The 25,871-nt window shown below is 44.4% G+C and overlaps 1 protein-coding gene across 1 annotated transcript; it reads left to right on the top strand.

The window, feature by feature from the left end:
• Window positions 1-362: 362 nt before the first annotated feature.
• On the top strand, window positions 363-25,475 carry LOC109881205 (selenide, water dikinase 2). Its single transcript, XM_020473358.2, has 8 exons — window positions 363-1,231; window positions 3,714-3,817; window positions 4,333-4,440; window positions 10,658-10,812; window positions 12,702-12,792; window positions 13,073-13,172; window positions 13,457-13,669; window positions 24,665-25,475. Exons 2-8 carry the CDS (start codon window positions 3,722-3,724, stop codon window positions 24,895-24,897), a joined length of 996 nt encoding a protein of 331 aa, XP_020328947.2. The 5' UTR covers window positions 363-1,231; window positions 3,714-3,721; the 3' UTR covers window positions 24,898-25,475.
• The last annotated feature ends 396 nt before the right edge of the window (window positions 25,476-25,871 follow it).

Raw genomic sequence — 25,871 nt, forward strand, 5'->3', positions numbered from 1 at the left:
CATCTCATATGTATATACTGTATTCTATACTATCTACTACATCTTAGCCTCTGCCACTCTGACGTTGCTCATCCATATATTTATATACGTTCTAATTACATTCCTTTACTTAGATGTGTGTGTATTAGGTAGTTGTTGGGGAATTGTTAGATATTACTTGTTAGATATTACTGCACTGTCGGAACTAGAAGCACAAGCATTTCGCTACACTCGCAATAACATCTGCTAACCATGTGTATGTGACCAATCACATTTGATTTGATGTCCGAGTGTTCCGAGTTCCCAGCTGTCTTGAACGCGGTGTGTGTCAGTGATGTCATTACGCACAGATCGTCACTCTCTCCATTCATATCTACCAGAGAGGAAGAGGACGAGAGAGGCCAACTCGGTGGAAAATCTCTCTCCCTCCAGTATGTGGCGTTTTTTGTTTTTTTTTCGCTCACCAAGCAAGGAGTTTTTGTATGGAAGTCAATGAGAGTGTCGAATTTGGTCGACAATAAAATGAATTGCTTATTAGCTAAGTGAGATTTATTTGACCAAATATAAGTTCGTAGTGCATTAGCTGTTACTCTTGAACTGAAATAAGTAGGACACGTGACAACCCATGCAACGTTGAATCGAGATGGCTATGCATATTCATGAGATAAAGGCTCTCATCATTGGATACATGCGGTGACGTCACCAACCCTATTCAAATATAAAAAAATAGGATTACAATATGGACATGTATCCACCAATCCAAAGAAAGGATAGGCGGGAGCTAGACAGCCCGCCGGGCCGCTTTTTTGGACAATGAACTCCCATTGGTTGGACGGAGATGTATCTTGTCAGTATATCCATAATCTTTGTATCAATTCATCACACACACGCTTTCCTCTTCTCTGTTGCTTGGATCTGAACTAGCTTGTCGAGCTATCCTCCAAACAGACCGCTAACTACCTAGCAATGTCAGCTACCTCTCCTTCCACCCCACCGGCTGATGCTTCGGCGGGGACAGAATCATGCTTCCCCCCGGGATACAAGCCTTTCCGTCCCGAAGAGCATGGCCTGGACGCCGGCTTCCGCCTGACGGGCTTCTCGGATATGAAGGGATGAGGATGCAAGGTCCCCCAGGAGACGCTGCTCAAACTCCTGGCGGGACTGGAGCCTCACCGGCCCGGGGAAACCGGGGACCAAGGCACCGATTTCGGACAACTCACTCCCAACAACACCTCCGCTGGCCCCCGACTAGGTAGCTAGCTCGTTAGCATAGCTAGCAAAATTATATTCGTTTTCAAGTAAACTTGTCTAGTTATTTAATGTAGCTAACCTGTTTTATATTATTATTATCAAACTAACTAACATAAGCTGATTAGTTAACTATGTCGTGGCTAAGTTAGCAATGTAGCCATATAAGCCTGCTAACAAACAAGTCCCTTCTCTAGCCAACTAGCAGTATGTATGCTAGCTGAAGGTAGGGCTGTCCCGGTGCGCCTTATCTCTTAGCATCTCTGATGCAAGGCCAGATAGCTGACTGTTGATGGTGTCTAGCTAACTGCTGTTTAGTAAATGAATAACGTTGTCTAGGTAATAAACAGGGGTGAAAGTATTATTGATTTCCGGTACTGGACCTCCAGAAATGATGGGCCTAATCATAGAATTCCATATAGAACCCATATTAATTCAATAGGATCTCTGTGGGCCTATTCATAAAAATGTCATTTAACTTTGAACATGTATTACATTTTTAATTGTGGCATAAACAACCAGTCAGTATTTTTTTAATTTTATAATATTTTTGTCAATCACTTCAAAAGGGCTCCTTTACTCAACTTGGTCTCAGATCATTTCGTATTATTCTGCACGTAAATCTGAGACACTCCATTTAGTGTGATATGTTACGTTTCGTATGGTATGTATTAGTTTGTGGATGGCCTACAGCAGTGTCTGTTAATCCTGGTCCTGGGGACCCAAAGGCTGTGCATGTTTTGTGTTTTTCTAATTCAAATGATCAACTCATCAAGCTTTGATGATTTGAATCCGGTTTAGCACTAAGGCAACAACTCAAATGTGCACCGCTTTGTGTCCCCGGGATCAGGATTAAGCAACACTGTCCTAGATCCATTTCATAAGATTTGTTAGAAATTCCAATATGTGCTATGTTTTACAAAATGTAGAATTTGTAAAATAATGTATCTAGGTGGCTAACATTAGATGGCTCGCTTAGGGTTAAGTTAAAGGGTTAGTGGAAGGATTAGCTAACATGCTAAGTAGCTGCAAAGTAGCTAAAGTTGTCCATGATGCGATTCGATGTTGATGTGTGCGTATAACGTGAACATCTAGCAACCTTTGGGCTGCTAAACGTTTTAACGACCCCCCAATTAGCCAGCCACCATACTTTCATGTTTGTCTTAATAAGTAACCAAACCAAACTTAACGTATCATACTAAGTGGAGTGTCTCGGATTTACATTTTTTTAAATTAAATTTAACCTTTCATTTAACTAGGCTAGTCAGTTAAGAACAAATTCTTATTTACAATGACGGCCGACCGGGGAACAGTGGGTTAACTGCCTGGTTCAGGGGAACAGTGGGTTAACTGCCTGGTTCAGGGGAACAGTGGGTTAACTGCCTGGTTCAGGGGAACAGTGGGTTAACTGCCTGGTTCAGGGGAACAGTGGGTTATTACTGCCTGGTTCAGGGGAACAGTGGGTTATTACTGCCTGGTTCAGGGGAACAGTGGGTTATTACTGCCTGGTTCAGGGGAACAGTGGGTTATTACTGCCTGGTTCAGGGGAACAGTGGGTTATTACTGCCTGGTTCAGGGGAACAGTGGGTTATTACTGCCTGGTTCAGGGGAACAGTGGGTTATTACTGCCTGGTTCAGGGGAACAGTGGGTTATTACTGCCTGGTTCAGGGGAACAGTGGGTTATTACTGCCTGGTTCAGGGGAACAGCGGGTTATTACCGCCTTGTTCAGGGGAACAGCGGGTTATTACCGCCTTGTTCAGGGGAACAGCGGGTTATTACCGCCTTGTTCAGGGGAACAGCGGGTTATTACCCCCTTGTTCAGGGGAACAGCGGGTTATTACCCCCTTGTTCAGGGGAACAGCGGGTTATTACCCCCTTGTTCAGGGGAACAGTGGGTTATTACTGCCTTGTTCAGTGGCAGAACGACAGATTTTTACCTTGTCAGCTCTGGGATCCAATCCAGAAAGCTTCTGGTTACTGGTCCAACGCTCTAACCACTAGGCTACCTGCCGCCCCATTACATACAGAATAATATAATGCTTTGAGACCAGGTTGCAACATTAGGCTACCCACTCATGTTCATCCACTTGCAACATACAGTACCAGTCAAAAGTTTGGACACACCTACTCATTCCAGATTTTTCTTTATTTTTTACTATTTTCTACATTGTAGAATAATAGTGATGACATAAACTATGAAATAACACATGGATTCATGTCGTAACGAAAAAAATTAAATTCATATTTGAGATTCTTCAAAGTAGCCACCCTTTGCCTTGATGACAGCTTTGCACACTCTTGGCATTCTCTCAACCAGCTTCATGAGGTAGTCACCTGGAATGCATTTCAATTAACAGGTGTGCCTTGTTAAAAGTACATTTGTGGAATTTCTTTCCTTACTTTCCTCCCCATTCATAAATCAATCAGTCAATCATTGCATACCATGGTAGCATGAATATTGTTAAAGTGTGTGTGTGTGTGAAGGTATAGGCATGGACTCCTGTGTGGTGCCTCTGCGACATGGAGGCCTCTCATTGGTCCAAACTACAGACTTCTTCTACCCTCTGGTGGAGGACCCCTACATGATGGTGAGTTCTGACACCTGACCTTTAACCCCTGACCTCCATTGTAACCTCGCATCTCCTAACATTTCTTAGGGCATGATTTATGCTTTATGCCCCAACTTATATCTGTATGAGTGAATTACATTTAATTTTCTTGTCAAATCGCCAGTTGGTGACCCATCCTTTACGAGATTGTATGTCTCTCTCTCTCTCCTCCCCACATCTCTCCACCATCTCTCGCTCTCTCTCCTTCCCCACATTTCTCCACCATTTCTCGCTCTCTCTCCTCCCCACATCTCTACACCATCTCTCGCTCTCTCTCCTTCCCCACATATCTCCCCCATCTCTCGCTCTCTCTCCTCCCCACATCTCTCCACCATCACTTGCTCTCTCTCCTTCCCCACATCTCTACACCATCTCTCGCTCTCTCCTTCCCCACATCTCTACACCATCACCTGCTCTCTCTCCTTCCCCACATCTCTCCACCATCTCTCGCTCTCTCTCCTTCCCCACATTGCTCTCTCTCTCGCCCCCCCCAGGGAAGGATAGCGTGTGCTAATGTCCTCAGTGATCTCTATGCTATGGGCATCACAGAGTGTGACAACATGCTGATGCTACTCAGTGTCAGCCAGAAGATGACAGAGCAGGTAGGTATTGTTGTGTAATATGAGGTTGTTGCCATCCTAATGCACATTCAAATGTTATAAATCAACTCTGCAGAGCTGTCTTCTGCCGTGCCCTGATTGTATTACTGCTGATGATATCTGGAAATGTGCATGTACACCCTGGCCCATCTACAATTGCTAACCCCAATTCTGACTTGTGCTCTATCTGTTTAACTGATTTCTGCTTTCGTAAAAGCCTGGGTATTCTGCACGTTAACACTAGAAGCGTATTACCTAAATGGTGACCCGTTTAAGGAAACTAAGCGTATGTCGCGGGTTTAAGAGCCGTTTGAACGTAGACTTTAAAAAAAATCTAATCAAAATGCGCTTGTTGTCTCAGCCACTGCCTGTCACCAAGGGAGCACCCCAAGGCTCGATCCTAGGCCCCACACTCTTCTCAATTTACATCAACAACATAGCTCAGGTAGTAGGAAGCTGCAGTAGTAGTCTCCTCAAGCTAGACGGTACACTGTCCTTCTCTCAGCACATATCAAAGCTGCAGGCTAAAGTTAAATTTAGACTTGGTTTTCTCAATCCGTCTTTCACCCCAGCTGCCAAACTAACCCTGATTCAGATGACCATCCTACCCATGCTAGATTCCGGAAACGTAATTTATAGATCGGCAGGTAAGGGTGCTCTCGAGTGGCTAGATCTTCTTTACCATTCTGCCTTCAGATTTACCACCAATGCTCCTTATAGGACACATCACTGCACTCTATACTCCTCTGTAAACTGATCCTCTCTTTATACCTGTCGCAAGACCCACTGGTTGATGCTTATTTATTAAACCTTCTTAGGCCTCACTCCCCCCTATCTGAGATATCTACTGCAGCCCTCATCCTCCACATACCACACCAGTCACATTCTGTTAAATGTCCCCAAAACACACACATCCCTGGGTCGCTCCTCTTTTTAGTTCGCTGCAGCTAGCGACTGGAACGAGCTGCAACAAACACTCAAACTGGACAGTTTTATCTCAATCTCTTCATTCAAAGACTCAATCATGGACACTCTTACTGACAGTTGCAGCTCCTTTGTGTGATGTAATGTTAGGGTTGCACATTTTGGTAAATATACAGAGGTGGGAATTAACTTTAATTAAATGAGTTGACTCTTCACATGAGATGATTTCACTGTACAAAGAAAGGGAATGATCCCCAATGATCCATCGCATCTCCCAAAAACGTTTTCAACATCTGTAAAATGATCATCTATAAAGTAAAGCTTTGGTTGTCTTAGTGATGACACCATAGGCCTTGTTGATCTCTGCACCAGCTTTGGTTGTCTTAGTGATGACACCATAGGCCTTGTTGATCTCTGCACCAGCTTTGGTTGTCTTAGTGATGACACCATAGGCCTTGTTGATCTCTGCACCAGCTTTGGTTGTCTTAGTGATGACACCATAGGCCTTGTTGATCTCTGCACCAGCTTTGGTTGTCTTAGTGATGACACCATAGGCCTTGTTGATCTCTGCACCAGCTTTGGTTGTCTTAGTGATGACACCATAGGCCTTGTTGATCTCTGCACCAGCTTTGGTTGTCTTAGTGATGACACCATAGGCCTTGTTGATCTCTGCACCAGCTTTGGTTGTCTTAGTGATGACGCCATAGGCCTTGTTGATCTCTGCACCAGCTTTGGTTGTCTTAGTGATGACACCATAGGCCTTGTTGATCTCTGCACCAGACAGGTGCTCTTGCCAGCATACTTGGGGTCCAACATGTACGCTGCGGTGTGTTTGGGCTTCAGGCAGAAGTCTTCACGGTTTTTGATGTATTTCCGAACTGCAGTTTCCTCTGCTTGGAGCAACAGTGAAGTGGGCAGGGCGTATTTCTCCTTAAACCTGCAAGCAGAGTCTGAACATCAGACAGGATGGCATTGTCTCCCTCAATCCGTGCAATGGTTACTGCTATAGGTTTCAGGAGTTTCAGGCTGCTTACCACTCTCTCCCAAAATACATCATCCAGGAGGATCCTCTTGATGGGGCGGTCCATATCAGCAGACTGTGATATGGCCATTTCTTGGAGAGACTCCTGCACCTCCAGGAGACTGTCAAACATGATGACATCATCACCCCAACAGGTGTTGCTGGGCAGCTTCAATGTGGTGATCTCATTCTTCTCACTTTGCTTGGTGAGGTAGATTGTTGATATAACTTGATGACCCTTCTCATACCTAACCATTTCCTTGGCTCTCTTGTAGAGTGGATCCATTGTTTTCAGTGCCATGATGTCCTTGAGGAACAGATTCAATGCATGAGCAGCACAGCCAAGGGGTGTGATGTGAGGGTAGGACTCCTCCACTTTAGACCAAGCAGCCTTCATGTTCGCAGCATTGTCTGTCACCAGTGCAACTACCTTCTGTGGTCCAAGGTCATTGACTGCCTTCAGCTCATCTGCAATGTAGAGACCGGTGTGTCTGTTGTCCCTTATCTGTGCTCTTGTAGAATGCTGGTTGAGGGGTGGAGATTATGTAGTTAATTATTCCTTGCCCACGAACATTTGACCGCCCATCAGAGATGATTTCATTACAATCTGCTTTCTCTATGATTTGCTTGACCTTCACTTGAACTCTGTTGAACTCTGCATCCAGCAAATGAGTAGATAAAGCATGTCTGGTTGGAGAGGTGTATGCTGGGCAAAGAACATTCAGAAATCTCTTCCTATACACATTGCCTGTGAGCATCAGAGGTGAACCAGTTGCGTACATAACTCGCAAGACATTCATCAGCATTTCTCTGACTACATTCCTCAATTGAGTCAAAACAAACTTCTGATTCTAGGAGGACCATGAGCTGTTGCTATCGAAAAGGTATCTGAGTCATCATTTTCACTTCAAATAGAAGTAGAGGGACTTTTATCAGAGGTTGTGAGCGCTGAGGGAACTTTATGCACTTGGCCAGATGATTCTGCATCTTTGTTGCCTTCTTCACATATGATTTGGCACAGTATTTGCAAATGTACACATCTTTTCCTTCTACATTGGCTGCAGTGAAATGTCTCCACGCATCAGATAGTGCCCGTGGCATTTTCCTGTAAAGATTAGAATTTTTTTATTTTTTTTAAACAACATACAATTCTGTATGTTTTCAAATGAAACCTATGGAAACAGGTGAATTAACACTCCTCAATAGCATCTCATTAGTGTGCAAGATCTTGACAATTGTATTTGTATTTATTTAACCTTACCTGGGCAAGTCAGTTAAGAACAAATTCTTATTTACAATGACGGCCTAGGAACAGTAGGTTAACTGCCTGTTCAGGGGCAGAACGACAGATTTGTACTTTCTCAGTTCGGGGATTCGATCCAGCAACCTTTCTGTTACTAGTCCAACACTCTAACCACTAGGCTACCTGCCACCTCTGCACTCTAACCACTAGGCTACCTGCCGCCTCTACACTCTAACCACTAGGCTACCTGCCGTCCCTACATTCTAACCACTAGGCTACCTGCCTCCTCTACATTCTAACCACTAGGCTACCTGCCACCTCTGCACTCTAACCACTAGGCTACCTGCCTCCCCTACGCTCTAACCACTAGGCTACCTGCCTCCCCTACGCTCTAACCACTAGGCTACCTGCCTCCCCTACGCTCTAACCACTAGCCTACCTGCCGCCCCTCCACTCTAACCACTAGGCTACCTGCCTCCCCTCCACTCTAACCACTAGGCTACCTGCCGCCCCTACACTCTAACCACTAGGCTACCTGCCTCCCCTACACTCTAACCACTAGGCTACCTGCCGTCCCTACATTCTAACCACTAGGCTACCTGCCGCCTCTGCACTCTAACCACTAGGCTACCTGCCTCCCCTACGCTCTAACCACTAGGCTACCTGCCGCCTCTGCACTCTAACCACTAGGCTACCCTGCCGCCCCTACACTCTAACCACTAGCCTACCTGCCTCCTCTACACTCTAACCACTAGGCTACCTGCTGCCCCTACACTCTAACCACTAGGCTACCTGCCGCCCCTACACTCTAACCACTAGGCTACCTGCCGCCCCTACACTCTAACCACTAGGCTACCTGCCGCCCCTACATTCTAACCACTAGGCTACCTGCCGCCCCTACACTCTAACCACTAGGCTACCTGCCGCCCCTACATTCTAACTACTAGGCTACCTGCCACCTCTGCACTCTAACCACTAGGCTACCTGCTGCCCCTACACTCTAACCACTAGGCTACCTGCCTCCTCTACACTCTAACCACTAGGCTACCTGCCTCCTCTACACTCTAACCACTAGGCTACCTGCCGCCCCAGAATCAGCTGTACATGTGATGGAAGAATGCACTGTGCATGCAGAGGGTTGCAATTGCAATATGCCACAAGACGTAGATTCGCCTTATGTGTATCCCACAAAAAAAGGTTCACTGTTATAAGTTTATACGTTTTTTTTAATGAATTTAAGCAAAGTTCCCCAAATTAACTTCCCATGGAAATTTACCGTAAACTTTCCGACCCCAATAATGTGTGTACCATGTTTTGTGCTGCTACAGTGTGAGCACACACACTCCAGACTTCGGCATGGCTTGTCCCAATATTTATATATTTCTTAATTCCGTTCTTTTGCATTTAGATCTGTGTGTATTGTTGTGAATTGTTAAATATTACTGCGCTGTTGGAGCTAGAAACACAAGCATTTAGTTAGATATTACTGCGCTGTTGGAGCTAGAAACACAAGCATTTAGTTAGATACTACTGCGCTGTTGGAGCTAGAAACACAAGCATTTAGTTAGATACTACTGACCTGTTGGAGCTAGAAACACAAGCATTTAGTTAGATATTACTGTACTGTTGGAGCTAGGAACACAAGCATTTAGTTAGATATTACTGTACTGTTGGAGCTAGGAACACAAGCATTTAGTTAGATATTACTGTACTGTTGGAGCTAGGAACACAAGCATTTAGTTAGATACTACTGACCTGTTGGAGCTAGGAATACAAGCATTTAGTTAGATACCAGTCCACTGTTGGAGCTAGGAACACACGCATTTAGTTAGATACTACTGCACTGTTGGAGCTAGGAACACAAGCATTTAGTTAGATACTACTGCACTGTTGGAGCTAGGAACACAAGCATTTAGTTAGATACTACTGCACTGTTGGAGCTAGAAACACAAGCATTTTGTTAGATATTACTGTACTGTTGGAGCTAGAAACACAAGCATTTAGTTAGATACTACTGCACTGTTGGAGCTAGGAACACAAGCATTTAGTTAGATACTACTGCACTGTTGGAGCTAGGAATACAAGCATTTAGTTAGATACCAGTCCACTATTGGAGCTAGGAACACAAGCATTTAGTTAGATACTACTGCACTGTTGGAGCTAGGAATACAAGCATTTAGTTAGATACCAGTCCACTGTTGGAGCTAGAAACACAAGCATTTAGTTAGATATTACTGTACTGTTGGAGCTAGAAACACAAGCATTTAGTTAGATACTACTGTACTGTTGGAGCTAGGAGCACAAGCATTTAGTTAGATACTACTGCACTGTTGGAGCTAGGAACACAAGCATTTAGTTAGATACTACTGTTGGAGCTAGGAGCACAAGCATTTAGTTAGATATTACTGCACTGTTGGAGCTAGGAGCACAAGCATTTAGTTAGATACCAGTCCACTGTTGGAGCTAGAAACACAAGCATTTAGTTAGATACTACTGCACTGTTGGAGCTAGGAACACAAGCATTTAGTTAGATACTACTGTTGGAGCTAGGAGCACAAGCATTTAGTTAGATACCAGTCCACTGTTGGAGCTAGGAGCACAAGCATTTAGTTAGATACTACTAATCTGTTGGAGCTAGGAACACAAGCATTTAGTTAGATACTACTGCACTGTTGGAGCTAGGAGCACAAGCATTTAGTTAGACATTACTGCACTGTTGGAGCTGGGTACACAAGCATTTCACTACACCCACAATAACATCTGCTAAATATGTGTATGTGACCAATAAATGGATTTGTTAACCTGATGCTGTGTGTAGCAGGGTGTCTGGAGGGGATTCAGAACAGTTGCCTGTTAATTCATAAACCCACTAATCTACAAATATCAGACTTTAGACTGACTTCCATGTGACGCAACCTCTCTGCGTTTGTGTGTTTGTGTGTTTGTTCCTGAAGTTGTGCCTAGTCAGTGTAACTTGCAGAACTGGGAGCTAGTTGGTCGTGATGAAATGACAACTGCGTGTGTGTGTGCAGGATCGTGAGCGTGTGATGCCTCTGATGATCCGTGGTTTCCGTGACGCGGCGGAGGAGGGCGGGACTTCGGTGACAGGCGGCCAGACCGTGGTCAACCCCTGGATCATCATAGGGGGTGTGGCCTCGGTCGTCTGCCAACCCAACGAGTTCATCATGTAAGAGAGGGAGTATTCTGTTCAGACTGGGGTCAGGGTGTTATCAGGGTGTTCTGTTCAGACTGGGGTCAGGGTGTTATCAGGGTGTTCTGTTCAGACTGGGGTCAGGGTGTTATCAGGGTGTTCTGTTTAGACTGGGGTCAGGGTGTTCTGTTCAGACTGGGGTCAGGGTGTTATCAGGGTGTTCTGTTCAGACTGGGGTCAGGGTTTATCAGGGTGTTCTGTTCAGACTGGCGTCAGGGTGTTATCAGGGTGTTCTGGTCAGACTGGGGTCAGGGTTTATCAGGGTGTTCTGTTCAGACTGGGGTCAGGGTGTTATCAGGGTGTTCTGTTCAGACTGGGATCAGGGTGTTCTTTTCAGACTGGGGTCAGGGTGTTATCAGGGTGTTCTGTTCAGACTGGGGTCAGGGTGTTATCAGGGTGTTCTGTTTAGACTGGGGTCAGGGTGTTCTGTTCAGACTGGGGTCAGGGTGTTATCAGGGTGTTCTGTTCAGACTGGGGTCAGGGTGTTATCAGGGTGTTCTGTTCAGACTGGGGTCAGGGTGTTATCAGGGTGTTCTGTTAAGACTGGGGTCAGGGTGTTATCAGGGTGTTCTGTTCAGACTGGGGTCAGGGTTTATCAGGGTGTTCTGTTCAGACTGGGGTCAGGGTGTTCTGTTCAGACTGGGGTCAGGGTGTTCTGTTCAGACTGGGGTCAGGGTGTTATCAGGGTGTTCTGTTAAGACTGGGGTCAGGGTGTTATCAGGGTGTTCTGTTCAGACTGGGGTCAGGGTTTATCAGGGTGTTCTGTTCAGACTGGGGTCAGGGTGTTCTGTTCAGACTGGGGTCAGGGTGTTATCAGGGTGTTCTGTTCAGACTGGGGTCAGGGTGTTCTGTTCAGACTGGGGTCAGGGTGTTATCAGGGTGTTATCAGGGTGTTCTGTTCAGACTGGGGTCAGGGTGTTATCAGGGTGTTCTGTTCAGACTGGGGTCAGGGTGTTATCAGGGTGTTCTGTTTAGACTGGGGTCAGGGTGTTCTGTTCAGACTGGGGTCAGGGTGTTATCAGGGTGTTCTGTTCAGACTGGGGTCAGGGTTTATCAGGGTGTTCTGTTCAGACTGGCGTCAGGGTGTTATCAGGGTGTTCTGGTCAGACTGGGGTCAGGGTTTATCAGGGTGTTCTGTTCAGACTGGGGTCAGGGTGTTATCAGGGTGTTCTGTTCAGACTGGGATCAGGGTGTTCTTTTCAGACTGGGGTCAGGGTGTTATCAGGGTGTTCTGTTCAGACTGGGGTCAGGGTGTTATCAGGGTGTTCTGTTTAGACTGGGGTCAGGGTGTTCTGTTCAGACTGGGGTCAGGGTGTTATCAGGGTGTTCTGTTCAGACTGGGGTCAGGGTGTTATCAGGGTGTTCTGTTAAGACTGGGGTCAGGGTGTTATCAGGGTGTTCTGTTCAGACTGGGGTCAGGGTTTATCAGGGTGTTCTGTTCAGACTGGGGTCAGGGTGTTCTGTTCAGACTGGGGTCAGGGTGTTCTGTTCAGACTGGGGTCAGGGTGTTATCAGGGTGTTCTGTTAAGACTGGGGTCAGGGTGTTATCAGGGTGTTCTGTTCAGACTGGGGTCAGGGTTTATCAGGGTGTTCTGTTCAGACTGGGGTCAGGGTGTTCTGTTCAGACTGGGGTCAGGGTGTTATCAGGGTGTTATCAGGGTGTTCTGTTCAGACTGGGGTCAGGGTGTTATCAGGGTGTTCTGTTCAGACTAGGGTCAGGGTGTTATCAGGGTGTTCTGTTCAGACTGGGGTCAGGGTGTTATCAGTTCTTGTTGGTAACCTTGATGTTAGAGAGTCGGGCCAAACAGGATCCATTCTAATGGGGAGTTTCCTTGTGCCAATACTGTGTCTTACTGTGTGTGTAGGCCAGACAGTGCAGTACCGGGGGACGTGTTGGTGCTGACCAAGCCTCTAGGAACCCAGGTAGCTGTCAACGCTCACCAGTGGCTGGACCAGGTACTATACCATAATACTGTATCTGGTGGCTGGACCAGGTAGGTGGTAGACAGACCAGGATGCTAGAATATCTGTCTGGTGGCTGGACCAGGTAGGTGATATTCTAGCTTCCTGGTTTGTCTTCACTTTCTCTCTGGGGAAGTCAGAGACTTCTTTTAGATTTTTCTGCAGTGTCCAAAAATTAGGATGTCTCATTGAAATAGGTGAATAATCTCTCCTCTTTCGATCCCTACTTCTCTCCCTCTCTCTCTCTCTCTCTCTCGTGGTTGTTTGTGCACAGCCAGAGAGGTGGAATAAGATCAAGCTAGTGGTCTCTAAGGAGGAAGTGGAGCAGGCCTACCAGGAAGCCATGTTCTCCATGGCAACGCTCAACCGCACAGGTAACACACACACTAATATAACAGGTAGCCTAGCGATTAAGCGCTTTGGGCCAGTAACTGGAAGGCCGCTGATTCGAATCCCCGAGCCATCAATTAAGGCAACCCTGCACCTGATTCAGAGGGGTTGGGTTAAATGTAGAAGACACATTTCAGTTCATTGCATTCAGTTAAAAAACTGACACACACACACATTAACATAACACACACACACACACACACACTAACATAGCACACACAACAACCTAGTCTGTAACAACCCACTGTGTGTTTGTGTGCGATCACAGCGGCAGGCCTCATGCACAGGTTCCAGGCCCATGCTGCAACAGACGTGACTGGGTTTGGGTTGCTAGGGCACGCCCGTAACCTAGCGACGATGCAACGTGCTGAGGTAGCCTTCGTCATCCACAACCTCCCCATCATTGCCAAGATGGCCGCCATCAGCAAGGCCTATGGAAACATCTTCAACCTGCTGGGGGGGACGTCCTCGGAGACATCTGGTAGGACACTAGAGCTTGGCCAAAATATCATCTACCAATATGTTTCGTATTTATTTAATGTTTTTGACTAATCAAAGTTCTTCATTTGCTTTGAGTGAACCCAGGGTGTCAACACACATATTCGAAGTGATTTCATTGGGTCTTTCTCCATTCTGATGGTTTCATAGTGTTTTTATGAATATATTTACCCTGTTTTCGCCCCAATTTCCTGGTATCCAATTGGTAGTTACAGTCTTGTCTCATCGCTGCAACTCCCGTATGGACTCGGGAGAGGCGAAGGTCGAGAGCCGTGCATCCTCTGAAACCCAACCAAGCCGCACTGGTTCTTGACACAATGCTTGCTTAACCCGGAAGCCAGCCGCACCAATGTGTCGGAGGAAACACTGTGCACCTGCCAACCGCGTCAGCGTGGACTGTGCCCAGGTCCACCACAGGAGTCGCTAGTGCGTGATGGGACAAGGACATCCCTGCCTGCCAAACCCTCCCCTAACTCGGACGACGCTGGGCTAATTGTGCGCCGCCCCATGGGTCTCCCGGTCCCGGCCGGCTGCGACAGAGCCTGGACTCGAACCCAGAATCTCTAGTGGCACAGTTAGCACTGCGATGCACTTGGGAGGCCTGTTTTATACTGTTTGATTAAACTTCAACCAAAGGTTTCTAATTTGAGATTTCTACACTGCCACAGTGTGGCCAAAAGTATCTAGGCCTTAATTTTGATCAAATATTGCAATTAGATCAAAACACAAGTGAATTGTTGGAATCATGGAAATAGAATGATTATTCTGTAGTTAGAATGTAATACTGGGCACTTTTTGACACGACAGCGAATCAAAAAGCCAGGGAGGCGTTTATAGAAATAGGAATTAGAATACTAGTAGGGTCTCTATGGAGGCACTATTGTGACGGGGTAGGAACCAAAGTGTTGGTCAGTGTATAGGGACCCTATACATTTGACTTGTCATGCATATGTATATAGGTTAATTTGCATAACTTTGTGGAATTAAATTGGTGCGTATTTTCGTTAGTGGTTATGCCCATCTTATTCAGCACACAACATACAGATCCTATATTTGAGTGGAAAATCTGTCAAAGTGCAAGAGCTGTTGCTACAGCTCCTCAAATGGCTCTTTCTTTGCTATTGACGTTTTCCATTTTCCAGAGAACACCAAGATTGGCAAATTCGCCACTGGTGCCCTGTGCTCTTCACAGATGAAAGCAGGTTCACACTGAGCACGTGTGACAGACTATATTAATAAAAAATAAAACAACATACCTTATTTACATCAGTATTCAGACTCTCCTGTGAGACTTGAAATTCAGCTCAGGTGCATCCTGTTTCCATTGATCATCCTTGAGATGTTTCTACAACTTGATTGGAGTCCACCTGTGGTAAATTCAATTGATTGGACATGATTTGGAAATGCACACACCTGTCATTATAAGGTCCCACAGTTGACAGTACTTCAGAGCAAAAACCAAGCCATGAGGTTGACGGGATTGTCTGTAGAGCCCCGAGACACAGATGTGGGGAAGGGTACCAAAACATTTCTGCAGCATTGAAGGTCCCCAAGAACACAGTGGCCTCCATCGTTCTTAAATGGAAGATGTTTGGATCCACCGAGACTCTTCCTAGAGCTGGCCGCCCGGCCAAACTGAGCAATCAGGGGAGAAGGGCCTTGGTCAAGGAGGTGACCAAGGACCCAATGGTCACTCTGACAGAGATCTATAGTTCCTCTGTGGAGATGGGAAGAAGGACGACCAGTTCTGCAGCACTCCACCAATCAGGCCTTTATGGTACAGTGGCCAGACTGAAGCCACTCCTCAGTAAAAGGCACATGACAGCCCTCTTGGAGTTTGCCAAAAGGAACCTAAAGACTCTAACCATGAAAAACAAGATTCTCTGGTCTGATGAAACTAAGATTGAACTCTTTGGCCTGAATGCCAAGCGTCACGTCTGGAGGAAACCTGGCACCATCCCTACGGTGAAGCATGGTGGTGGCAGCATCATGCTGTAGGGATGTTTTTCAGCTGCAGGGACTGGGAGACTAGTCAGGATCGAGGTAAAGATGAACGGAGCAAAGTACAGAGATCCTTGATGAAAACCAGCTCCAGACAAAGGGTCACCATCCAACAGGACAACCACCCTAAGGACAAGTCTCTGAATGTCCTTGAGTGGCCCAGCCAGAGCCTGGACTTGAACCTGATCGAACATCTCTGGAGAGACCTGAAAATAGCTGTGCAGTGGCGCTCCCCATCCAACCTGACAGAGCTTGAGAGGATCTGCAGAGAAGAATGGGAGAAACTCACCAAATACAAGTGTGCCAAGCTTGTAGCGTCATACCCAAGAAGACTGGAGGCTGTAATCGCTGAGGTGCTTCAACAAAGTACTGAGTAAAGGGTCTAAATACTTGTGTAAATGTAATATTTCAGTTTTTTTATTTTAATAAATGTGCAAAGATTGCTAATAAAACTCTTGCTTTGTCATTATGGGGTATTGTGTGTAAATTGACGAAGGGGGGGGTACAATTTTTATAAATTTTAGAATAAGACTGTAACGTAAAACAATGTGGGAAAAGTCAAGGAGACTTTTCAACGTAGTTGAGAGATCACATCTTCCTCTCTGACTAGCGGTTTCAACTCTATTTGCTGTTGAGGTTTGGTCCAACAGAATCGGCCATATGGACACCAACACATTGAGACATTATTTTACTGTAATAGAGAAGTTGAGACATTATTTTACTGTCTCAACTGCTCAGAGCAGACACTACTAAAACACAAGTATTAATGAACATTGATTCTGGAAAATGGATATTCAGTTTGTTGTGCCATTGGTGCATATTACTATTAAACTGTTACACCTTGTTAGCTAGCAAATAGGTCCAAGCTGGCTCAACTGTTATACCTTGTTAGCTAGAAAATAGGTCCAAGCTGGCTCAACTGTTATACCTTGTTAGCTAGCAAATAGGTCCAAGCTGGCTCAACTGTTATACCTTGTTAGCTAGCAAATAGGTCCAAGCTGGCTCAACTGTTATACCTTGTTAGCTAGCAAATAGGTCCAAGCTGGCTCAACTGTTACACCTTGTTAGCTAGCAAATAGGTCCAAGCTGGCTCAACTGTTACCCCTTGTTAGCTAGCAAATAGGTCCAAGCTGGCTCAACTGTTATACCTTGTTAGCTAGCAAATAGGTCCAAGCTGGCTCAACTGTTATACCTTCTTAGCTAGCAAATAGATCCAAGCTGGCTCAACTGTTATACCTTGTTAGCTAGCAAATAGATCCAAGCTGGCTCAACTGTTATACCTTGTTAGCTAGCAAATAGGTTCAAGCTGGCTCAACTGTTATACCTTGTTAGCTAGCAAATAGGTCCAAGCTGGCTCAACTGTTATACCTTGTTAGCTAGCAAATAGGTCCAAGCTGGCTCAACTGTTATACCTTGTTAGCTAGCAAATAGATCCAAGCTGGCTCAACTGTTATACCTTGTTAGCTAGCAAATAGATCCAAGCTGGCTCAACTGTTATACCTTGTTAGCTAGCAAATAGATCCAAGCTGGCTCAACTGTTATACCTTGTTAGCTAGCAAATAGATCCAAGCTGGCTCAACTGTTATACCTTGTTAGCTAGCAAATAGATCCAAGCTGGCTCAACTGTTATACCTTGTTAGCTAGCAAATAGATCCAAGCTGGCTCAACTGTTATACCTTGTTAGCTAGCAAATAGGTTCAAGCTGGCTCAACTGTTATACCTTGTTAGCTAGCAAATAGGTCCAAGCTGGCTCAACTGTTATACCTTGTTAGCTAGCAAATAGGTCCAAGCTGGCTCAACTGTTATACCTTGTTAGCTAGCAAATAGATCCAAGCTGGCTCAACTGTTATACCTTGTTAGCTAGCAAATAGATCCAAGCTGGCTCAACTGTTATACCTTGTTAGCTAGCAAATAGATCCAAGCTGGCTCAACTGTTATACCTTGTTAGCTAGCAAATAGATCCAAGCTGGCTCAACTGTTATACCTTGTTAGCTAGCAAATAGATCCAAGCTGGCTCAACTGTTATACCTTGTTAGCTAGCAAATAGATCCAAGCTGGCTCAACTGTTATACCTTGTTAGCTAGCAAATAGATCCAAGCTGGCTCAACTGTTATACCTTGTTAGCTAGCAAATAGATCCAAGCTGGCTCAACTGTTATACCTTGTTAGCTAGCAAATAGGTCCAAGCTGGCTCAACTGTTATACCTTGTTAGCTAGCAAATAGGTCCAAGCTGGCTCAACTGTTATACCTTGTTAGCTAGCAAATAGGTCCAAGCTGGCTCAACTGTTATACCTTGTTAGCTAGCAAATAGGTCCAAGCTGGCTCAACTGTTACACCTTGTTAGCTAGAAAATAGATCCAAGCTGGCTCAACTGTTACACCTTGTTAGCTAGCAAATAGATCCAAGCTGGCTCAACTGTTACACCTTGTTAGCTAGCAAATAGGTCCAAGCTGGCTCAACTGTTATACCTTGTTAGCTAGCAAATAGGTCCAAGCTGGCTCAACTGTTATACCTTGTTAGCTAGCAAATAGGTCCAAGCTGGCTCAACTGTTACACCTTGTTAGCTAGCAAATAGGTCCAAGCTGGCTCAACTGTTACCCCTTGTTAGCTAGCAAATAGGTCCAAGCTGGCTCAACTGTTATACCTTGTTAGCTAGCAAATAGGTCCAAGCTGGCTCAACTGTTATACCTTCTTAGCTAGCAAATAGATCCAAGCTGGCTCAACTGTTATACCTTGTTAGCTAGCAAATAGATCCAAGCTGGCTCAACTGTTATACCTTGTTAGCTAGCAAATAGGTTCAAGCTGGCTCAACTGTTATACCTTGTTAGCTAGCAAATAGGTCCAAGCTGGCTCAACTGTTATACCTTGTTAGCTAGCAAATAGGTCCAAGCTGGCTCAACTGTTATACCTTGTTAGCTAGCAAATAGATCCAAGCTGGCTCAACTGTTATACCTTGTTAGCTAGCAAATAGATCCAAGCTGGCTCAACTGTTATACCTTGTTAGCTAGCAAATAGATCCAAGCTGGCTCAACTGTTATACCTTGTTAGCTAGCAAATAGATCCAAGCTGGCTCAACTGTTATACCTTGTTAGCTAGCAAATAGATCCAAGCTGGCTCAACTGTTATACCTTGTTAGCTAGCAAATAGATCCAAGCTGGCTCAACTGTTATACCTTGTTAGCTAGCAAATAGATCCAAGCTGGCTCAACTGTTATACCTTGTTAGCTAGCAAATAGATCCAAGCTGGCTCAACTGTTATACCTTGTTAGCTAGCAAATAGGTCCAAGCTGGCTCAACTGTTATACCTTGTTAGCTAGCAAATAGGTCCAAGCTGGCTCAACTGTTATACCTTGTTAGCTAGCAAATAGGTCCAAGCTGGCTCAACTGTTATACCTTGTTAGCTAGCAAATAGGTCCAAGCTGGCTCAACTGTTACACCTTGTTAGCTAGAAAATAGATCCAAGCTGGCTCAACTGTTACACCTTGTTAGCTAGCAAATAGATCCAAGCTGGCTCAACTGTTACACCTTGTTAGCTAGCAAATAGGTCCAAGCTGGCTCAACTGTTATACCTTGTTAGCTAGCAAATAGGTCCAAGCTGGCTCAACTGTTATACCTTGTTAGCTAGCAAATAGGTCCAAGCTGGCTCAACTGTTATACCTTGTTAGCTAGCAAATAGGTCCAAGCTGGCTCAACTGTTACACCTTGTTAGCTAGCAAATAGGTCCAAGCTGGCTCAACTGTTACCCCTTGTTAGCTAGCAAATAGGTCCAAGCTGGCTCAACTGTTATACCTTGTTAGCTAGCAAATAGGTCCAAGCTGGCTCAACTGTTATACCTTGTTAGCTAGCAAATAGATCCAAGCTGGCTCAACTGTTATACCTTGTTAGCTAGCAAATAGATCCAAGCTGGCTCAACTGTTATACCTTGTTAGCTAGCAAATAGGTCCAAGCTGGCTCAACTGTTATACCTTGTTAGCTAGCAAATAGGTCCAAGCTGGCTCAACTGTTATACCTTGTTAGCTAGCAAATAGGTCCAAGCTGGCTCAACTGTTATACCTTGTTAGCTAGCAAATAGGTCCAAGCTGGCTCAACTGTTACACCTTGTTAGCTAGAAAATAGATCCAAGCTGGCTCAACTGTTACACCTTGTTAGCTAGCAAATAGATCCAAGCTGGCTCAACTGTTACACCTTGTTAGCTAGCAAATAGGTCCAAGCTGGCTCAACTGTTATACCTTGTTAGCTAGCAAATAGGTCCAAGCTGGCTCAACTGTTATACCTTGTTAGCTAGCAAATAGGTCCAAGCTGGCTCAACTGTTTTTATTTATTTATTTTTATTTCACCTTTATTTAACCAGGTAGACCAGTTGAGAACACCTTTATTTAACCAGGTAGACCAGTTGAGAACAAGTTCTCATTTACAACTGCGACCTGGCCAAGATAAAGCAAAGCAGTTCGACAGATAAAACGACACAGAGTTACACATGGAGTAAAAACAAACATACAGTCAATAATGCAGTATAAACAAGTCTATATACCATGTGAGCAAATGAGGTGAGAAGGGAGGTAAAGGCAAAAAAGGCCATGGTGGCAAAGTATATACAATATAGCACAATAAAACACTGGAATGGTAGTTTTGCAATGGAAGAATGTGCAAAGTAGAAATAAAAATAATGGGGTGCAAAGGAGCAAAATTAATTAATTAATTAAATACAGTTGGGAAAGAGGTAGTTGTTTGGGCTAAATTATAGGTGGGCTATGTACAGGTGCAGTAATCTGTAAGTTGCTCTGACAGTTGGCAGCAGAGAACTGGAAGGAGTGGCGGCCAAAGAAAGAATTGGTTTTGGGGGTTCTACCTTGTTAGCTAGCAAATGGATCCAAGCTGGCTCAACTTGAAATATAAAGATTAGCTGGCTACTCACGAGCACGTGGGCTTGAGAGATTGTTGATGAGACCTGTGTTAATGTTCTATAGCCTAATTCCTAGCATTATTAGTGAATGTACATTATGCGTTAGGTTCTGGGGACATTTGTAACAAAAAAAGGCAATTTTCATAGACTGAATTGAAAGCCAGATTAGTGATTATTGCATCAACAAAAAAAACAGGTCCAGCTATTTTGAAAAAAATATTAGTGGGTCTGATGGTTGTGGAAAGCTTATTTAGCCTAGGTATAACTAAGTCCTGAATTCAATAGGTATAACTAAGTCCTGAATTCAATAGGTATAACTAAGTCCTGAATTCAATAGGTATAACTAAGTCCTGAATTCAATAGGTATAACTAAGTCCTGAATTCAATAGGTATAACTAAGTCCTGAATTCAATAGGTATAACTAAGTCCTGAATTCAATAGGTATAACTAAGTCCTGAATTCAATAGGTATAACTAAGTCCTGAATTCAATAGGTATAACTAAGTCCTGAATTCAATAGGTATAACTAAGTCCTGAATTCAATAGGTATAACTAAGTCCTGAATTCAATAGGTATAACTAAGTCCTGAATTCAATAGGTATAACTAAGTCCTGAATTCAATAGGTATAACTAAGTCCTGAATTCAATAGGTATAACTAAGTCCTGAATTCAATAGGTATAACTAAGTCCTGAATTCAATAGATTATTGCTGACTGTGTAAAATGCAGTGTATTTTACCTTTTAATTGTACAACACTTATTTAGAGGTTAAATCTATATATACCCTGAATCGCACAAGTTTGAAAAATCAATATGATTTTTAGGCCATATCGTCCAGCCCTATGTTGAGTGTGACAAATCTAGCAGCGTTGCAGTTCTTAAACCAGTGTGCCTGGCAACTAGCAAAGGCACTTAAATCTTTTGCCTTGCCTATTGTATGATGGCAATTTGCATATAGTCCAGAATGTAATGAAGATGAATTGCAAAGTCCCTCTTTGCCATGCAAATGAACTGAATCCCCCCCAAAAATGTCCACTGCATTTCAGCCCTGCCACAAAAGGACCAGTTGACATGTCACTGATTCTCTCGTTAACACAGGTGTGAATGTTGACGAGCACAAGGCTGGAGATCACTCTGTCATGCTGATTGAGTTCGAATAACAGACTGGAAGCTTCAAAAGGAGTCAATCATTGTTCTTCCTCAGTCAACCATGGTTACCTGCAAGGAAACATGTGCCGTCATCATTGCTTTGCACAAAAAGGGCTTCACAGGCAAGGATATTGCTGCCAGTAAGATTGCACCTAAATCAACCATTTATCGGATCGTCAAGAACTTCAAGGAGAGCGGTTCAATTGTTGTGAAGAATGCTTCAGGGCGCCCAAGAAAGTCCAGCGAGCGCCAGGACCGCCTCCTAAAGTTGATTCAGCTGCGGGATCGGGGCACCATCACTACAGAGCTTGTTCAGGAATGGCAGCAGGCAGGTGTGAGTGCATCTGCAAAAGGTACAGGGATTGGACTGGGGTAAAGTCATTTTCTCTGACGTTTGTTTGGGGCATCTTTCTCTGATGTTTGTTTCGATTGTTTGGGGCATCTGGGGAAAAAAGCTTGTCCGGAGAAGACAAGGTGAGCGCTACCATCAGTCCTGTGTCATGCCAACGGTAAAGCATCCTGAGACCATTCATGTGTGGGGTTGGCTCTCAGCCAAGGGAGTGGGCTCACTCACAATTTTGCCAAAGAACACAGCCATGAATAAAGAATGGTACCAACTCATCCTCCGAGAGCAACTTCTCCCAACCATCCAGGAACAGTTTGGTGATGAACAATGCCTTTTCCAGCATGATGGAGCACCTTGCCATAAGGCAAAACTAAGTGGCTCGGGGAACAAAACTTGAATATTTTGGGTCCATGGCCAGGAAAATCGCCAGACCTTAATCCCATTGAGAACTTGTGGTCAATCCTCAAGAGGTGGGTGGACAAACAAAAACCGACCAACTCCAAGCATTGATTATGCAAGAATGGGCTGCCATCAGTCAGGATGTGGCCCAGAAGTTAATTGACAGCATGCCAGGGTGGATTGCAGAGGTCTTGAAAAAGAAGGGTCAACACTGCAAATAGTGACTCTCTGCATCAAATTCATGTAATTGTCAATAAAAGCCTTTGACAGTTATGAAATGCTTGTAATTATACTTCATTATTCCATAGTAACATCTGACAAAAATATCTAAAGATACTGAGGCAGCAGACTGGAAATTAATATTTGTGTCATTCTCAAAACTTTTGGCCACGCCTGCATCATTCCCGGTCGGCTCAGACGGATCCGGCTCATGAGCTCCATAAGCAGACGATTTTAATGAATGGAAAATGAATGTGGTTTGTGCTTCGTATCGCATCTATTTGTTCCTCCAGTCAAATCACAGTGAATCATTTGGAACTAAAACGTGTATCGAGTCGTCTTGAAAGGGAAGGATCCCTGCTATTGCTCTCTCTTCATCTGATTTTAGAAGATAACGTGGCACAAACAACAACATGCTGAACGACACCAACACTGGTATCCGGCTGTATTAGCTACGTTTGCTCTGACTCTGATTACATTTACAGTGTGCTCCAAAAGTATTGGAACAGTGTTGTTGTTTTGGCTCTGTCCTCCAGCACTTTGGATGTGTTGTTGTTTTGGCTCTGTCCTCCAGCACTTTGGATGTGTTGTTGTTTTGGCTCTGTCCTCCAGCACTTTGGATGTGTTGTTGTTTTGGCTCTGTCCTCCAGCACTTTGGATGTGTTGTTGTTTTGGCTCTGTCCTCCAGCACTTTGGATGTGTTGTTGTTTTGGCTCTGTCCTCCAGCACTTTGGATGTGTTGTTGTTTTGGCTCTGTCCTCCAGCACTTTGGATGTGTTGTTGTTTTGGCTCTGTACTCCAGCACTTTGGATGTGTTGTTGTTTTGGCTCTGTACTCCAGCACTTTGGATTTGAAATGATACAATGACATTAAAATGACTATGTGGTTAGTTTTAATTTGAGGATATTTGCATCCATATCTGGTGAACCATTTTAGAAATTACAGCACTTTATGTACAAAAATATTGGAACAGATTCACTTACGTGTATAAAAGTAGTCAGAAGTTTAGTATTTGGTCCCATATTCCTATCACACAATGAACACCATCAAACTTGTGACTCTATAAACCTGTTGGATGCATTTGCTGTTTGTTTTGGTTGTGTTTCAGATTATTTTGTGTCCAATAGAAATGAGATGATAAATAATGTATTGTGTCATTTTGGAGTCACTTTTATTGCAAATAAGAATAGAATATGTGTCTAAACACTTCTACATGTAAAATGTATGTTATCATGATTATGGGTAACTCTGAATGAATCATGAATAACGAGTGAGAAAGTTAGAGGCATAAATATCATACCCCCTCAAAATGCTAACCTCCCCTGTTATTGTAATGGTGAGAGGTTAGCATGTCTTGGGGGTATGATATAAAATGCTAACCTCCCCTGTTATTGTAATGGTGAGAGGTTAGCATGTCTTGGGGGTATGATATAAAATGCTAACCTCCCCTGTTATTGTAATGGTGAGAGGTTAGCATGTCTTGGGGGTATGATATAAAATGCTAACCTCCCCTGTTATTGTAATGGTGAGAGGTTAGCATGTCTTGGGGGTATGATATAAAATGCTAACCTCTCCTGTTATTGTAATGGGGAGAGGTTAGCATGTCTTGGGGATATGATATAAAATGCTAACCTCCCCTGTTATTGTAATGGTGAGAGGTTAGCATGTCTTGGGGGTATGATATAAGATGCTAGCCTGTTATTGTAATGGTGAGAGGTTAGCATGTCTTGGGGCTATGATATAAAATGCTAACCTCCCCTGTTATTGTAATGGTGAGAGATTGAGAGGTTAGCATGTCTTTGGGGTTTGATATTTGTGCTCTGTAGCTTTCTCACTCATCATTATTCGCAATTCATTCAGGGTTATCTTTAATCATGTTGAAGTATTTAGGAACATTTTATTCTTATTTACAATAAAAGTTACTCCCAAATGACACTATACGTTATTTCCCATTCACCCTGTAGGTGGCCTTCTAGTAAGTCTGCCCAGAGAGCAGGCGGCCCGGTTCTGTGCGGAGGTGAAGGGTCAGGGGTCTGGGGGTGGAGCCTGGATCATCGGCATCGTGGAGAAAGGAGAACGCGGCGCTCGCATCATCGACAAACCACGCATCATCGAAGTCCAACCGAGAGGGACCGCTGCAGCCAATCAGGAGAACAGCAGCTCTACTAGTCCAGCTCCTGGCGATACGCCGTCATAGACTCTCCCTCTTACGTGTGTTGCTGTCCATCTCTTTCCCTTGTTTGGCCACAGGCGCTACAGGCCAAAACACCGAACATGGAGAGGGAATGGACAACACTCCAAATGGTTCCTCTTTTAAATTAAAGTAACATTCCAACAGTTTTCCCTCCAATCAGTGAATGGGAAATAGATCAAGTTGTGTATGTGATTTTAGAGTGTGGGTCAGAACATTCTCCTGGTGAAACTTTTGTCATTGTGGGAGTGGTTGGAAAAAATGTTTATTTAATGTGTTTCTATTGGATATTTGGCTTGTCTATAAGGATGTCTGGCTCTACCCATTTGGTCCAGAGGCAGGGTTGAGCAGCTCTCTCTGGACCAATGGGGTCGTCCGGTATGTCCTCTGCCAGCTGACTGGCTGCTCAGCTCAAAGCCCCCCCCCTACCTGTTTATGAAGCCCCGCCTTCCAAACCTCAGCCAATGGGGCCAGGCGGAGTGGATGTCTGTCTCAGGAAGTGGGTGGAGCTCATGTGCTGGGTTCCAGCCATTGGCTATGTGTTTCTGGAGAATTCACAATCAATAAACCGATCATCAACTCACTGTTCTGTCCCTTTGGTACTTCCTGTATGTGTGTGATTTAAAATGAATGTATTTTTTAGGACAGTGGGGTACAGAATGATTAATGGTGGAATACGTTAGAATATTGGTCTTCTGTATATCATTTGGTTGAGCACGGCGCATGCGACCATCCATAAGATGTACTGTATGCATACAGGATAAAAGTGTCTGCTATTAAGGCATATTTTATATTAAAATGTGTCACCGTGTTCTAACCCGAGAGACCTGGGAAAAGATCCGTCAGTCGCGGGCTGCTTCAGCCTGCCCCGCTTTCCAACCCTCTGAACAGAGACGCAAGTAAGATGAGAATAGCAGCAACTGTTGGATAATGGAAGTTGATTTAAAAAATACTTTATTGTTTATGTTGTTGGTTAGCTA

The sequence above is a fragment of the Oncorhynchus kisutch genome, linkage group LG17 (assembly GCF_002021735.2).
Source record: "Oncorhynchus kisutch isolate 150728-3 linkage group LG17, Okis_V2, whole genome shotgun sequence".
NCBI lineage: Eukaryota > Metazoa > Chordata > Actinopteri > Salmoniformes > Salmonidae > Oncorhynchus > Oncorhynchus kisutch.